The sequence below is a fragment of the Gorilla gorilla genome, chromosome 12 (assembly GCF_029281585.2).
Source record: "Gorilla gorilla gorilla isolate KB3781 chromosome 12, NHGRI_mGorGor1-v2.1_pri, whole genome shotgun sequence".
Lineage (NCBI taxonomy): Eukaryota > Metazoa > Chordata > Mammalia > Primates > Hominidae > Gorilla > Gorilla gorilla.
In genome coordinates this window covers 35,427,897-35,446,083 of record NC_073236.2, presented here as the reverse complement: position 1 = coordinate 35,446,083, position 18,187 = coordinate 35,427,897, and the positions used below count along the sequence as shown (strand labels likewise).

Below are 18,187 nucleotides of genomic sequence, written 5' to 3'. Positions count from 1 at the left end.
GCCCCCTGGATTTGCAAAATTCCCATTGAGCATCACTGCATATATGAATATAAAATATAAAAACATAACTACTATACAAAGTTTTAGTAAGTTGCTTCTTTCATTAAAAAATATTTTGTAGGCTGGGTGCGGTGGCTCACACCTGTAATCCTAGCACTTTGGGAGGCTGAGGCGGGCAGATCACCTGAGGTCAGGAGTTCAAAACCAGCTTGGCCGACATGTTGAAACCCTGTCTCTACTAAAAATACAAAAATTAGCTGGGAGCGGTGGTGGGCGCCTGTAATCCCGGCTACGCGGGAGACAAAGGCAGGAGAATCACTTGCACCCGGGAGGCAGAGGTTGCAGTGAGCCAAGATCACATCATTGCACTCCAGCCTGGGCGACAGAGCAAGACTCCGGCTCAAAAAATATATATATTTTGTAGATATCCCTTCAGATCAATACATCTAGAACTTAACTTATGTGATGGCTGCAGAATATTCCCTACTGTGAATGTACTTTAATGTACCCAGCCATTCTCCCTTGATGAATATTCCGAAGGCTTCTAGTTTTTTGCCTCTCATACAATGCTGCAGTATATTCTCATACAATATCTGAGAGTATATTCTTATAGAAGCAAAGATTTCATTTTCAGTAGAAGCTTATGCTCATTAACAAATGGCCATAAAATGTTTTTTTAAAAGTTGATAATTTTAAAAATAATATCAGCAAGCTTTTACCATTAAAATCTCCAAGGGGTTTAGTCCTTTTGATATTTTTCTGTACATGTTTTTGTCTATATCCACCTTTGTCTATTTTTTAAAAAATTTTTCTAAAATAAGTCATATTTATTTATTGTATTTTAAAGCTCAAAATGTATTTAAACATTTTATTAGTTTAGGCTCTTTTAAATAATATCTTATTTGATATGTTCAGTTAATTACTAGTTGGTAAGTTTAGATATAAAGTTTTTAAATGGCAGAAGTCTATTTCATAAATTATGAAGCCTGAGGTTGTCAAACCCTAATTTGATCAATGCACAATTTATACATGTATCAAAATATTATATCGTATGTCATACATATGTGCAATTTTTATGTATTGATTAAAAATAAAAATTTAAAAATTATTAAAATAAGTTGTCATTTAAATAAGATTTTTTTGATTAGTTTGAATTTAGTAAAAATGCTTTAAATAAAATCACCTGAATATTTTTTATGCAGAGTACCTATTTCATTTCCCTGAGTTTAAAATTAAATCAGCCATAGGTGCCAGACATTGAGGCTCTACTTGTCTTTTTCCAAAACCATCCATCATGGTCATTAGCATTTTGATCTTCAAATCTAAAGACTGGTAGAAATTGATCAGTACTGAAGGGATTTACATGTCGATGAGCTAGGTGAGATGGTAGCAGATCCTAGATTTCAGTGAGGAAAGGGCAGAAATTATCAAAGAATGGAATGATGTATTCAAATATCATATAAAAATACTATCAGATGTGGGAGCAGAAATGAAAGTAGACTTGGGGCCCCAGAAAATCAAACATGAATTTGCCACGTGGGTGTTGTTTAATAATCAATGACAAAAGCCAGGCATGGTGGCTCACACCTGTGATTCCAGCACTTTGGGAGGCCAAAGCGGGCGGATCACCGGAGGTCAGGAGTCCGAGACCAGCCTGGCCAACATGGTGAAACTCTGCCTCTACTAAAAATACAAAATCAGCCGGGCCTGGTGGCACATGCCTGTAATCTGAACAACTTGGGAGGGTGAGACAGGGGAATCCCTTGAACCTGGGAGGCAGAGGTTGCGGTGAGCCGAGATCATGCCATTGCACTCCAGCCTGGATGACAGAGGGTGACTCCCTCTCAAAATAAATAAATAAATAAATAAATGACAAGATAAACCAGCACTAACCACAACTAGAGGGTATTTGTAGAGGGTTATTTACAGAGATTAGTAATTGAGTTGATGTAAACAATGGTGGAAGGGTAAATCCTTTCATTGGTCCTCTGTACTGCAGAAACCTAATAAGGGAGGGGCTTTAAGGATCCTATAATACATTGGCCTCCAAAAAGCAAGGCTTATTATTTATAGAGGCATTTGGAATTTGCTAGACTGGAAATCTCAGAGAATACCGTCTGTTATCCAGAAAGCCCAGAGGACACCCAACTCCTGAGCCAAATGCATGAATTTTCCTGCAAGCACTGTTCAGACCAGTTATAGAATATTCAGGTGAGTATTTCCTTTAATTTTTTTCTTTGTGTATAAAAATTGTGAACTTCTGGACAGAAAGTCCTGGATATTTTACAGTTTTATCTATAGCATGACATCTAGAATTTAATTGGAAACATTTATTGTAGAATATGAAAAGTTCTGTGCTGTCTGTAACTTCAGGTTTCATGCAGCCTTGGTCCTCTGCAAAGTTTTCAAAGTGCTCAAAGGCACTTTTTTATTTTCCTAATATTCCACTGAAGTTTTTATTTATGTAATGGTATTTTTAACTTAAAATCTATTTTGTTGTTTGAATGTTCTTTTCAAAGCCTCTTGTTATTTTTTGATATTTTTACTCTATAAAATAGAAAACATGACTTTGTGAAGGTTATACATTTTTATTTATTTATTTTTATTTTTTACTTTTCATGTCACAAAAATTAAAAAAATTAATAAAAATTAAAAATTAAGAATTCATACAGCTTCACAAAGTCACAGGAGTCCACACATTATGTTTAAGATCAAAACTTACCCTCAAATGGTTCAAGGATAAAAGGATGTCTTAAACTTCTAAGTATTTTACAAGTGATGATGATAAAAAGTAAAAAGTAAACAAATAAAAGATGTATTCTAACACAGAAAAGGGGGCAATCACATACAGTTGACAAGGTTAATTTTTTTGAGATAGGGTCTCACTCTGTTGCCTAGTCTGAAGTGCACTGATACAATCAAGGCTCACTGAAGTCTTGCCCTCCTGTGCCCAAGCCATCCTCTCACCTCAGCCTCCAGAGTGGCTGGGACTACAGGCACTACAAGTGTGGGTCTGGCTAAATTTTTGTTTTTCTAGAGATGGGGTCTCTCTATGTTGCCCAGGCTGGTCTCAAACTCCTGAGCTCAAGCAATCTTCTTGCTTCAGCCTCCCAAAGTGTTGAAATTACAGGCGTGAGCCACCGTGCCTGGCCCTGTATAAATTCTTAGTATTTCCCAGCTTCTTTCTTTCTTTTTTTAAGAGATTTCTTTTTTTAAGGGGATTTCTCACTTGTTGCCCAGGCTTATCTTGAACTCCTGAGTTCAAGTGATCCTGCCATCTTAGGCTCCTAAAGTGCTGGGATTACAGGCATGAGCCTCCACACCTGGTCGCAGTTTCATCATGGAAGTAATAGAACAGCAAGCATAAAATGACCTCATAGAAATTCAAGGCGAAAAATAAGATATTAATAATAAGTGTAAAACATTTGCATTTTAGTTTGCTGGGGCTGCTGTAATAAACTATCACAGATAAAACAATAATTTGCTCTCTCACATACTGAAAACCTAAAATTTAAAATCAACATGTTGACAGAGTTGGTTCCCATTGGGGATTCTGAGTAGAAATCCAGCCCCTCCCTGTCTGCTGGTTTCTGATGGCTGATGGGAACATTTAGCTTTCATTGGCTTGTGGCAGCATAGCTCCAGTGAGCTCTGTCTCTGCCTCTGTCTCCACATGGCTGTCGATGTGTCTCAGATCCTCCTTTGATTTCTTCTATAATGATACGAGTCATTGGACTTAGGTCCCACCCTAAACCCAGACTAATCTCATTAGGAGATTACCAAGGTAATTACATCTGCAAAGATCCTATTTTCAAAAGGTCATATTCACAGGTTTCAGGGGTTAGGACTTAGACACATATTTTGGGGGGCCACGCTCTTTAACTGGCAATTTGAAACAATGTCTGGCTCATAAAAGAGCCACGTAACAACAAAAACACAACTGTATTTTTATTTTCACTGCTTTATACGCATCATCCTAACATTTACAATTGGGAAGACAGTACTTCTTTTCCTAAATTCAGATTCTGAGTATTCCACATCTCTTTTCTAACATCAAGTCTATGTGACTTCCCCTTTTTCCGAGTTAGAATACATCTTATATTTATTTATGTATTTATTTTTTATAATCATCACTTACAATATATTTGGAATTTTGACATCTTTTTATCCCTGAACCATTTCAGAGTATGTTTTGATCTTAAACACAAAGTATGAAATCAAATATTTTTTTATTTTTTTATTTTCCTTTGTGAATGTTACTTTTTTCTTAATTACTCTCCTGTTATATTATTGTTTAATTTTTTTTGTAGGACACTAATGAACTGACTTTTCTTCAGATTTTTGAGGTTAAAAATTCAATAACTTTCAAGTTTACCCTCTTCTAAGTTTTTCACAGTTTATTTTAATGCTTTTTTATAAATTTTAATTTTTATTTATATTTTCATTTATTATGAACAATTTTCCAAAAGTCTTTTTCACATAATAAATTTGATATATGACCTATTCTTTATTTTATCTTCTACCTCAAATATGGACTTGAATTATCCAATATTTTAAAACATTTTAATCTGTATATTAAGGAATTTGTGTTTTGAGGCATGTGATATTATAACATTCTTCACACTTCTAGTGAATTTTTAACATCATTCAAAGGCTACATCCTTCTATACTCTACTGAGAATTAAAAATAGTTCTCAAAAATATTCTCACATATTCTGAAACTCATTCTCAGAATTTCAACCTCCACTGGCATCTTAACTCTGTTCTCTTTCCCTTCTAATGCATATTTTCCCCCGAAGTCCCCATGTTACACTCCTTATGCACCCTCTATTTAAGATCTGGTTTAATTTAATGTTGTATGTGTTTGTACACAATTTTACTGAAGTTAGGCTTTGTCTTAGAATAGAAGATTATCCTAAAAAGACTAGTGAAAGAGTTATGAGAATTTGGAGAATTAGTTGGGAAATCATGTCCCAGAGGAATTACTTTAGGCAAAACAAAATTGGTAAAAAAATAAATAAATAAAATTTAAAAAAAAATAAGCAGTAGTTATCAGATCTGCCATGTTTTCAAGTTCTATAATGGAAAATGCCAGGTATTTTGGAGGCACTTTCCGGAGGAAGTCAAACTTTCACTGAGGCTTAAAGATGATGAACAGTTAACCAAATAAAATTGAAATGTTTTATAATTGTCATTAAATCCTTGATATTTAAAAGGAGAAGCGGTATGGTTCACTAGAAAGCATTCATTCCCATGCATGGGTCCTGGAGAATCTTTAATTCAGTCTTTTATCACAGGTTCACATTCCCTCATAAAAAGGTAAGTTGGATGCATGTCTGGAGGAGCTCTTGGGCTTGTCCTGTTGCATCTTTAACTTCTCATCTGCACCTTTAGCTATGGCTATTTGGGCTGTGCTTAGAAAATGGCCATACTCAGGGCACTGTAGAATGAACAGTCTTTCCCGTTTAGGCATTTCTCCTTCCACTTTAACTCTTGACTCTGTCTTCAGGGCATTTCTGTTCTATTAAGCTTCTTAAGTGGTGAGTGGTCTGGTGTTTGCCTTATGCAACTCAATTTAAGATCGGTTCGTGTGAGATCTGGCAGAAAGAAGGCTGGGGTGGGGTGCGGAGATATTGAATATTGCTCATGTGGCATATGAAAGGCAAATATGGATTTTCATTCAGAAATGGGCTATATTTTATTTATATCGTTAAGAGTAAGTTAATTATACAAGGGACATATGACAAATAGGGTGTAATTTTTTTCATTAATCCCAATGAAGCAGAGTAACTTTCTTTTCTTTCTCCTCAGAAATACAGAATCACACATACTGCAGGACTTCCAGAAAGAAATCATCCACTGACTCTTAAAAGTAAGGAACTCTGTGTTCTTACTCTGGTGTCTGCATAACCGGGATCTTATAAGTAAGCCAAAGACATCAAAATGGCTTTGCCTAGAAGCCAAGGCCATTGGTCCAATGCAGACATCTGGAGGTTACTGGAATGCATGGAGAATAATCTCCCATCTGATGACAACGGCACGTTCAGCTCAACTCAGTCACACATGGACTGGGGAAAAGTAGCTTTTAAAAACTTTTCTGGTGAAATGTGCAGACTCAAATGGTTAGAGATTTCTTGCAGCTTGAGAAAATTCAGCACTTTGAAAAAATTAGTCCTGGAAGCTAAGAAATGTGTTAAAAATACAAACAAAAGCCAAAAAGGCAGGAACCATCCAGACTTTCCAAAAAGGCCCCTTACTGCTTATATCCGCTTCTTCAAGGAGAATTGGCCCCAGTACTCCCAAATGTACCCTGGGATGAGAAGCCAGGAACTGACCAAAATCCTGTCAAAGAAATACAAGGAGCTCCCAGAGCAGATGAAACAGAAATATATTCAGGATTTCCGGAAGGAAAAGCAAGAATTTGAGGAAAAACTTGCTCGATTCAGGGAAGAACACCCTGATTTAGACCAGAAGGGCAAGAAATCTGATATCTTCAAGAGGGTTCAAACCAAAGTGCAAAAGAAGGTTCAGAAAAATATTGAAGAAGTGAGGTCTCTTCCAAAAACGGATCAATTTTTCAAGAAGGTAAAATTTCACGGAGAGCCTCAGAAACCCCCCATGAATGGATACCACAAGTTTCACCAAGATTCCTGGTCAAGTAAGGAGCTGCAACATTTGTCCCTGAGGGAGCGCATGGTAGAGATTGGCAGACGCTGGCAGCGCATCCCGCAGAGCCAGAAGGATCATTACAAGAGCCAGACTGAGTTGCTGCAGAAGGAATACAAAGTGAAATTGGATCTCTGGCTCAAGACTTTGTCACCTGAAGATTATGCTGCATACAAAGAATCGACCTATGCTAAGGGTAAGAATATGGCGATGATGGGAGGCCCGGCCCCCAGCTTGAGACAAACAGATCCGCAGTCCTCATCAGCAAAGGGTCTGCAAGAAGGGTTTGGGGAGGGGCAGGGGCTCCAGGCTGCAGGAACAGATGCATCACAGACTATTTGGGTAAACTGTCATGTCTCCATGGAACCAGAAGAGAACAGGAAGAAAGATGGCGAAGAGGAAGAAAGCAGTAACTCTTTAGACTGCAGCAGTGGGGAAGACATGGAAGTTGATGTCTGAGGGCAGTGACTCTAGTGTAGCTTCCTCAGAGGACTTCTAACTGGGACTCCACCTGACTCAGACTCTGCCTGACTCAGACTCCAGGGTCAGGCAGAGTTTCTCCGCAAAAGCCCATTCATGCCATCCGTGTCAAGGAAAAGGGACTCTCCTTCTGCCTCTTTTTACTTCTTTGCTTTTTTTTTTCTCTTTTCTTCTTCCCCGCTCTCCTCCTCTACACAAAGTAGGACAGGTTGGAAAGAAGCAACTTGGTGCAGCACCCTCTTACATCAGGATTACAAACCTGGGAGGGACTCTTTGGGGAGAATAAATATAAATTTGAGCCAATACCAACCTTATCCTTAAAAAACAGACAAATATCATCCCTTTCCCAGTGAATTTTGTGCAATTAAAGCTTCTGGAATGAAGCGATGATTAGGTGTAGGGTACACACTGTATTAGACTGAATATTTCTGAAGCAAGAAGCTTTGCTTTACTCATTTTTGTTCTGCTAAAGGCAGTAAGAAGACACCCATGAGCCTGGGACCCCGACCTTCCCTGTGGAAATGTTTTTCAGGACTCCTGCACTTAGTCTAGGCTTGGGGATATTTGATGAAAGGTGGGGTAGGTGTCTGAAGAAAATTGTTGTACTCTTGATATCTCACTCCTCCACTCCCTGAAGTAAGGAGTTGGTCACTCGCATGCCTGGGAGAGGCAGCAATATTCCTATATATGTGTCTGACTCTTAGCTTTCATTGAGACTTTTCTTTCTCATTTCCAAAAAAAAAAATGAAACTACAAAATAAAAACTTGCCTATTTCATCGGAATGAGCTCCTCCACAGAATCCCTTATGACATTGGGTACAGTATCTCTAAGTGCCATCTGCATATATTCTTGAAGCTCCAAATATTTTCTGCTGACTCAGGTGCAAGTGAATCTCACCTTAAGCCCTCAAGATTGATAGAAAGATGCACAGAAAGACACATATAGATAAATACACTATTCTGTTTCACTATCTGCTCTATGAATTCATGCACCAGTATAACATTGTTTTAATTTTTTTTGGTTTACTAATATGTTTGAAAATCAACCTAAGGTTAGTGCCTTCTCAGTATACCTTCATTCTCTTAAACATTTCTGGCTATTTTCATATTTTGTTCTCATGAACATAAGCATCACAGAAGTAGATGTATACTTTTTATATGAAAACCATTGACTATCATGTGTTTATTTTGTCCCTAGATATCTTAGTAAATTTTTATTTATACGTTTTTTCTAGGTAAATAAGTTTCAGAGAATAATGAAAATATTTACCATTTTATACCTCTAAATGTATCAGATTAAAGTATCCAGGAGAATGTTAAGCAATAATAAAGTAATATGTTCTTGGCTTGCTTCTGACTTTCAATCTAATGCTTACAGGATTTAAAATCATGAAAATTATGCTGATGTGTACATTTGAAATAAATTACAAAAAAATAAGAAAATTGCTATTTACTGTTATTATTATTTGGTTAACTTTATAATGTATATCGATTTTTAACAAATTTATTTTGTTAAATTTATCATATATTTATGTAATTTTTCCTTAGTGTATTAGTCATCATCCTTCAGAGAAACAGTAGCACCAAAATAGAGAGAGAAACAGAGTGACAGAGAGAGAGATAGAATAATACAGAGAGGAGATAGAGAGAGACAGATAGGGTGTCTTGTTGCCCAGGCTGCAGTGCAGTGGTGTAATCTGGGCTCACTGCAATATCCGCCTCCTAGATTGAAGCGATTCTCCTGCCTCAGCCTCCTAAGTAGCTGGAATTACAGGCACCTGCCACCACGCCTGACTAATTTTTGTATTTTTAGTAAAGACAGGGCTTCGCTATGTTGGCCAGGCTGGTCTCGAACTTCTGACCTCAAGTGATCCGCCCACCCAGAAAGACCAATTTTATTAAGAAGAATTGGCTGACAAAATTGTGGAGGCAAAAAATACCATGATCTGCAATCTGCAAGCTGGTCACTTAGGAAAGCCAGCGGTGTCATTCAATCTGAGTCTGAAGGCCTAGGGACCAGGGAAGCCAATGATGTAAACCCCAGTTCAAGGGTAAGAGAAGATAAGATGAGATGTACTAGCTTAAGAAGTGAGGCAGGAACAAAAGGGTCAAACTCCTCTGTCATCTGCCCTTTGTTCTATTCAGGAGCTACTGGGGAGGGAAACCTACTTTACAGAGACCAATTCAAGCTGACACATAAAATTTACTATCACACTTTCATTTTCTTGCAGATTCTGGGGTTTTAGGCATTTTCACCATTTTTTCATGAATTCTAGATGGCTGATGGGTTGAATTTATTTAGAAAATGTATTTGCGTATTATGACCCTTGTTTCACTTCTTAACATCAAGTTTGCAAAATTAAAGACCTGATTCTTTTTACTTCCAATTTAGAAGATACTGTAAGTCACATTTGCCACTAAGTGGTAGTAAGGCCTATAGCTCAGGCTAGATGGTGAGATGTGCAAATGCAATTGGGACTTTGCTTGTGATTTTAAATACAGCATTTTAAAATTTATTCTGCATCTACTCTTTTTTAAGTCTTGCCCTCCTTATGTGTGACACACAGATGAAAGGTACAATTCTTGACTTCATGACACTCAGAGTTAAAGATGGTGGGGGGAGGGGAGAGTCTGAAGAAATTATATCAATATTCTACAAATATATCAATATTCTAAATTTCTATCAATATTCTACAGTCTCTTCCAGAAAATAGAAGCAGAGAGAATACTTCCTAACTCATCCTAAGAGGCCAGTATTACCCTAATACCAAAATCACACAAAGCCATTATAAGAAAATAAAACTATGGGACCAATATCTCTCATGAACATAGATGCAAAATTCCTCAACAAAATAAAAGCAAGTAGAATCTAACAATGTAAACAAAGGATTATACACCAAGACAAAGAGGGATTTATCCCAGGTATGCAAAGCTGGTTTAATATTCAAAACTTATATAGATATATAAATTATCACACCAACAGGCTAAAGAAGAAAAATCACGATTATATCAATAGATGCAGAAATCATATTGACAAAATACAACACCCATGATAAAAAAACTCTCAGTAAACTAGTACTAGAGGGGAACTTCCTCAACTTGATAAAGAACGTCTGCAAAAAACCTATAGCTAACATTATACTTAATGGTGAGAAACAGCTTTCCTGCTAAGATCAGGAACAAAGCAAGGATGTCTCCTCTCACCACTCTTTTTCAACATTGTGCCAGAGTCTTAGTTAATGTGATAACACAAGCAAGGGAAATAAAAGGTATACAGATTGGAAAGGAGGAAAAAATATACTCTCTGTTTGCAGATGACGTGTTTGTCTATATAGAAAATCTGAAAAGAATAAGCAAAAAAATTCTAGGCTGGGCATACTGGTTCACACCTGTAATCCTAGCACTTTGGGAGGCCAAGGTGGGTGGATCACTTGAGCCCAGGAGTTCAGAGACCAGCCTGGGCAACATGACAAAACCCTGTCTCTACCAAAAATACAAAAATTAGCTGGGCATGGTGGTGCATGCCTGTAATCCCAGCTACTTGGGAGGCTGAGGTGAGAGAATTGCATGAATCTGGGAGGCGGAGTTTGCAGTGAGCCTAGATCACACAACTGCACTCTGGCCTAGGTTACAGGGCAAGGCTCTGTCTCAAAAAAAAAAAAAAAAAAAAGCAATTTAAAAATTAGAAAGTCAATAATTATACCAAGGTTGCAGGATACAAGGTTAATATACAAAAGCCAGTCACGTTCCTAGATACCTACAAAGAACAAGTGGAACTTGAAATTAACACACAATACCATTCAGCTAGTATCATACCAAATGTGAAGAAACTGAAAGCCTTCCCTCAAAGATCTGGAACACAACACAGACACCCACTTTTACCACTGTTGATTCAACATAGGACTGGAAGTCCTAGCTAGAGTAATCAGACAAGAGAAATAAATACAGGGCATCCAAATTGGAAAGGAAGATGTCAAATTATCCTTGTCTGCAGATGATATGATCTTGCATTTGAAAAAAAACCTAGATTCCACAAAAAAACTATTAGAAATGATAAACAAATTCAGTAAAGTTGCAGGATACAAAATCAACATAGAAAAATCAGTAGTATTTCTATATGCCAACAGTGAACAATTTGAAAAAGGAATTAAAAGAGTAATCCCATTTACAATAGCCACACATAAAATACCCAGGAATTAGCCAAATAAGTGAAAGACCTCAATAACGAAAACTGTAAAACACTGATGAAATAAATTGAAGAGGACATCCAATAATGGAATGACATTCCAGGATCATGGATTGGAAGAATCAGTATTGTTAAAATGTCCATAATATTCAAAGCAACCTACAGATTCAATGCAATCCCTATCAAAATACCAATGACATTGTTCACATAAATAGAAAAAAAAATCCTAAAATTTGTATGGAACCCCAAAAGACCCAGTATAGCCAAAGCTATGCTAAGCCAAAAGAACAAAACGGGAGGAATCACATTACTTGACTTCAAATTATACTACAGAGCTATAGTAACTAAAGCAGCATGGTACTGGCATAATGATGGACACATAGACCCAATGGAACAGAATAGAGAACCTAGAAACAAATCCACACACCTACAGTGAACTCATTTTCAACAAAGGTGCCAAGAACACACACTGGGGAAAAGATAGTCTTTTCAATATATGGTGCTGAGAAAACGAGATTTCCATATGCAGAAGAATGAAACTAAATCCTAGACTTCTGTATCCTGTCATATGTAAAATCAAATCAAAAGTGTTTAAAGACTTATGAAATTACTACAAGGAATCATTGGGGAAAATCTCCAGTACATTAGTCTGGGCAAAAATTCCTTCCTTCCTTCCTTCATTCTTTCCTTCTTTCCTTCTTTCTTTCTGACAGAGTCTTGACCTATCACCCAGGCTGGAGTGCAGTGGCATATGTCTGCCCACTGCAAACTTCACCTCCTGGGCTCAAGCCATTCTCGCATCTCAGCCTCCCGAATAGCTGGTATAACAGGTGTGCACCACCATGCCCCATTAATTTTTGTATTTTTAGTAGAGGCAAGGTTTCACCATGTTGGCCAGACTAGTCTTGAACTCCTGGCCTCAAGCAATCCACCCCCCTAAGTGTCACAAAGGACTGGGATTATAGGCGTGAGCCACTACGCTTGGCCCAAAAATTTATTTAGCAATACCCCACAAACAGAGGCAGCCAAAGCAAAATTGGACTAATGGTAGCACATCAAGTTAAAAAGTTTCTACATAGCAAAGGAAACAATCAACAAACTGAAGAGACAGCCCACCAAATGGTGGAAAATATTTACAAACTACCCATCTGACAAGAAATTAATAACCAGAATATATGAGTAGCTAAACAACTCTATAAGGAAAAAAATATAATAATCCTATCAAAAACTGGGCAAAAGATTTGAATGGACATTTCTCTGAAGAAGACATACAAATGGCAAACAGGCATATAAAAAGGTGCTCAACGTCATTGATCATCAGAGAAATATGAATTAAAACTACAATGAGATATTCTCTCACTGCAGTTAAAGTGGCTTATATCCAAATGACAGGCAATAACAAATGCTGGCGAGGGTGTGGAGAAAAGGGAAACTTTGTACACTGTTGGTGGGAATGCAAATTAGTACAGCCACTATGGAGAACAGTTTGAAGGTTCCTCAAAAAACTAAAAATACAGCTCCTCATAATCCAGCAATCTCATTCACAGGTATATACCCAAAAGAGAGGAAATCAGTATATCAAAGAGATATATGTACTACCATGTTTGTTGTGGCACTGTTCATAAGAGCTAAGATTTGGAAGCAACCTAAGTGTCCACCAACAGATGAATGGATAAAGAAAATGTGGTACATACACACAATGGAGTACTATTCAGCTGTAAAATAGAATGAGATTCTATCATTTGCAACAACATGGCTGGAACTGGAGATCATTATGTTAAGTGAGATAAGCCAGGCATAGAAAGACAAGCATAGCATGTTCTCACTTACATATGTGAGCTAAACAAATTAAAGCAATTGAACTCATGGCGACAGAGAGTAGAAGAATGGTTACCAGAGGCTGGGAAGGATAGTGGGGGTGAGGTGGGGATGGTTAATGGGTACAAAAAATAGTTAGAAAGAGGGAATAGGATCTAGTATTTGATAACACAACAGGATGAATATAGTTAATAAAAACTTGCTTGTACATTTAAAAATAACTAAAAGAGTGTAATTGGATTGTTCGTAATACAAAGGGGTATGCCTGAGGGGATGGATATCCCATTCTCCATGATGTGATTATTTCATTGCATGCCTGTATCAAAGCATCTCATGTACCTCATATATATATACATATATAAAATATGAGATACATATATGATATATATATTATGTACCCAGAAAAACTTTTAATAAGAATATATCAGAAAAAATCACAACGCCATTTACAGTAACACCCCCTAAATTGAAATATTTAGGTATAAACCTAACAAAATATGTATAAGATCTATATAAGGAAAACTACAAAATTCTGGTGAAAGAAATCAAAGAGGAACTCAGTAGTGGACAGATAATCCTTGTTCATGCACAGGAAGACTCATATTGTCAAGATGTCAGTTCTTCCAATTTCATCTATGCATCAAATATAATCCCAATCAAAATCTTAGCAAGGTATTTTTTGGATATTGATAAACTAAGTTTATTCAAAGAGGCAGAAGAGCCACAGTAGTCAACACCATATTGAAGGAGAAGAACAAAGTTGGAGGGCTGATGCTACCTGGCTTCAAGACTTGCTATAAAACGATCATAATCATGACAGTGTGGATTGGTGAAAGAATAGACAAGTAGATAAATGGAACAGAGAGCCTAGAAATAGATCTCCATAAAATACAGTCAGCTCATCTTTGTGAAAGGATCAAAGGCAAAACTGTAGAGCAAAATCAATCTTTTCAACAAAAGGTGCTGGAACAAATAGACATAGACACACAAACGCAAAAAAAAAAAATAGAAGAAGAAGAATCTAGACACACACCATATACCCCTCATAGAAATTTACTCAAAATGGATTAAAAACCTAAATGCAAAATGCAAAACTATAAAAGTTCTACAAGATAACATAGGAGAAAATCTAGATTATCATGGGTACAGTGATGACTTTTAAAATAAATCATCAACGGTGAAATTCGTGAATGAAAATATTTGATAAGCTGGACTTCATTAAAATTAAAGACTTCTGCTCTGTGGAACACACTGCCAAGAGAATAAGAAGACATTAAGTGTCAATAAACCTTTTTAAAAAGAAATAAATACATGCACTAAACAATACATTTTTTTAAAATTGAGATGGAGTCTCTCTCTGTAGCCCAGGATGGAGTGCAGTGGCACAATCTCAGCTCACTGCAACCTCTGCCTCCCAGGTTTAAGGGATCCTCCTGCCTCAGCCTCCCGAATAGTTGGGACTACAGGTATGTGCCACCACACCTGGCTCATTTTTTATTTTTTTGTATTTTTAGTAGAGACAGGGTTTTGCCATGTTGGCCAGGCTGTTCTCAAACTCCTGACCTCAGGTGATCTGCCCGCCTCGGCCTCCCAAAGTGCTGAAATTACAGGGGTAAGCCACCACGTCCGGACAACAATGAATTCTTTTAAGGACTGTTATCTAAAATGTATAAAGAACTCTTTAAACTCAACAATAAGCAAATGAATAACCCAATTAAAAAATGGGCAAAAGACCGGAATAGACAACTCACCAATGAAGACATACAAATGGCAAAGAAGCATACGAAAAGATGCTCAACATCATATGCTATTAGGGAACTGCAAGTTAAAACAATGAGATAGCACTACACACCTATCAAAATGGCCCAGATCCAAACCCTTACAACCCCAAATGCTGGTGATGATGTGGAGCAACAGGAACTCTCATTCACTGTTGGTGGGAATGCAAAGTGGTGCAGACACTTTAGAAGAAACTGGAAAACTAAGTATGCTCTTACCATGTAATCCAGCAACTGCAAGTCCATTCTGTTTATCCAAATGGGTTGAAAATGTGCATCCACACAAAGAACTGCACATGGATGTTTTTAGCAGCTTTATTCCGAATTTCCAAAACTTGTAAGCTATCAAGATGTCTTTCAGTAAGTGAGTGGACAAACTGTGGTACATCCAGACAATGGAATATTATTCAGCACTAAAAAGAAATGAGCTTTTAAGCCATGAAAAGACAAGAAGGAAACTTAAATGCATATTATTCAATTGGAGGCCACCCCCAATGCCTTCACCAGCTCCCAAATGCCTCTCACCTCTGCACCTTTGAGCCTTTGCCCAGGTGCCCCCTCTGCCTGGATGTCCTTCCCTTCTTCTCTGCCCAGCACACTCCCACCAAAGCGGCCCCCCAAGGCAGGATGCAGCTCATGGTCCCAGTGGTGGACGGCTGTTCTGAGCTTACCTAAGGGTTTCCCTTGCTGCCTGCAGCCTCCTCTTGGGGAAGGAGCATGTCTTGTCTCTCCTGTCCACCCACTTCCCAATGCACGGTTCCTGGCATGCAGTGGGGTCGGGACATATGCTCTGAGCACTTCAGAGGGCTGGCGAGGCACAGTGTCCCTGAATGTCCTCAGAGTCTGGGTCTGGCCCAGCCACATTCTTGAGGATGGGAAGCTGGAGAGGTAGAAATGTCTGGACTGAAAGCCCAGCTGGTCACATAGAAGCTGGTGAACTGGACACTTCACCTAATGCCTCCAAGCCTCACCTTAACATGGGAGCTCAGCTCCTCCTCTGCAGCCTGTGGTAGTGAGCAGGTAAGGTCGTGTATGTGAAGACTTAGAGCAGATGTGCCTCGGACACGGAATGCTTCTAAAAGTTTCCTGAGAAAAGGTGCAATAGAAGAAAGGATGTCTGCAAATGTCTTTAATGCATCCCCACGTTTAGCCGAATGAGTGGCTGCCGTATTCAACGAGGTCTTGATTTTCCCCCATTGCTGCAAGATGGCCCCTACAGCTCCAAACATCACATCCTCAATGGTGAATAAAGCTGATCTCCAACTGGGAAGAACCTCTGTCTCCTGGTGTGGTGAAGGCTGTTGGAACATCTGCAGGAGTATCCAAACCCTGTGCTGTTGGGGTAGTCCATGCCCTTCAAGCCAGTCACGGCTTTCCTGTTTCCTCTGTCAAATACTGGCTAAGGATAAGTCTGTGATGCAATTCTGGCCAGTGAGACATGATGGAAGAGCTGCTGGGTGAAATTCTGGGAAAAGTTCCCTTACTCTTTAAAAGACGGATCTAGGAGAAGAGAGTCTCTTTTGCTGGGTGTTGTCATATCTGGAGGTGATGCCTGGAACTGTGGCAGCTGTCTTGTGATTATGAGGGAAGCTGGCCTGAAAACAGACTGGCCCACTGAAGAGGAGGGCAGCATGGAATGTGGAATAAACCTGGGTCCCTGTTGGCTTCCTGCGGCCCTGATCTAACCAGCCCTGAGCTGTCCTACCTCTGCACTGCTTGGCACAGGAGACACATCTTGATTGTTTAAGCCCCTTTGAGTTGGGTTTTCTGTTCCTCGCAGCTGATAGCACTCTAACCAATCCACACATTTCCCTCTGCTCGATTTCCTGCTCCAGAGAGACAGGCACAGACCAGTACCGGGCAGCCCCACTCTGGGGAAAAACAACAGTGCTTATTGTTTGCTGGCACAGTGGGAGCTCTGCCTCCTGTGGCGGGCTGGCCATTCCAAAACCACACTGCCTGCCACTGCCATAAAGAGGCCAGGACTGTGTTCAAAACCCCAGACAGCAGGAGGAGTGGTCTGTGGGAGGTGTTGTGGTAGTGCATAAAGGAAGGTCATTTCCTGACCCTCAGAACCCACACTGCCCTCAGCCGCACACAGCCCTACCCAGCCCAGCATCGCCCCCAGTGCCCCTGGAGACAATAATGGCAGCCACCCACCGGCTGCTCCTGTGCGGGCAGGGCAGGAAAGCTGGTGGTTAAGTGCTGGAGAACCCCCAGGCCCTGGGGCTTGGCCGGAAAGGATTTCTGTAGAGACAGCGTGGACATTCTGTCCTCTGCAGGCCGCCTGGTACAGGATGAAAACAGGCCGGCTCAGTACCTTTTTGGCAACCGATTATATAGATTTGCATCCACACGAGCTCCCTCTTGCAATGACCCAAGGCCCCAGGAGGGCTCTCCCCACAGTCATTAGTGTTGAGAATGCTCTGAGCCCTTGAGCCTCCTTCCTCTCTGGGAAAGGGACTTTCTGGCAGTGAGAAGGACCTAGAGGGAGGCACTTCTGGAGGCATTTCCTTTCTGGGAGGAAATGCTCCAGGGCTCTCCTCCATCCACCAACAGCCTCCAAGTTGAGTAAGTGGCAGCGAAGGTCACGCCTGAGCTGGCAGCCATGGAACCTCACCTCCTGCTTTTCCAGCTTCGTTCCCAAAGACGTCCCTCCACGAGCTTGTGCTCGTGCCATGCCTATGCTGGAAGCCCTTGCTGTCTGCAGGTGGCGATGTGACCCGGGCCTGGCCCTGGGGATTTGTTCAGGCGTGTCACTCTTTCTGGCCAAAGGGGACCAGCCTTGGGGCTTTTGTGGAAACCTCTGAGAAAGGGAGGTCCACAATTCTGGTTTCCTAGCTGGAGAGAATACGCCTGGCCCTGCTGGCAACCATCTTTCCCACCCAAGGGAGTCAGCCTGGACATTTTAGTCACTTGAGTCAATAAATTCTGTTTGTAAAGAAAAAAAAAATCGCTTTGAGCCGGGCTTTCTGTGGCTTACAGTGGAAACTCATTAGTAATATAAATGCAGATATCCCTCTTAGGCCAAAGTAATCTCTCCTTTCTTGCTCGCTCTATACCACACACACCTGCTTCATTGGCATTTACTGTTTCCCCACCTGCACGGGTGACCTCAGCCCCCCTGCACAAAGGCCTGGACATCGCTGCCTCTGCAGCCGCCCCAGATCCAGGTGCCATTAATTTTACCCTCAAGTGGAGCTAAACTACTCAGTGAATTATTGTTGGTCCAATAAAACCACTTTTGTTTTATTTATTC

At 39.6% G+C, this 18,187-nt stretch overlaps 1 protein-coding gene across 1 annotated transcript; it reads left to right on the top strand.

Moving 5' to 3' along the window:
• The first annotated feature begins 5,088 nt into the window (after positions 1 to 5,088).
• On the top strand, positions 5,089 to 7,425 carry LOC101138028 (putative upstream-binding factor 1-like protein 6). The gene is made up of 2 exons (XM_004031462.5): positions 5,089 to 5,095; positions 5,930 to 7,425. The coding sequence occupies exons 1-2, from the start codon at positions 5,089 to 5,091 to the stop codon at positions 7,123 to 7,125; spliced, it is 1,203 nt and encodes a 400-aa protein (XP_004031510.4). The 3' UTR covers positions 7,126 to 7,425.
• Positions 7,426 to 18,187: the final 10,762 nt, after the last annotated feature.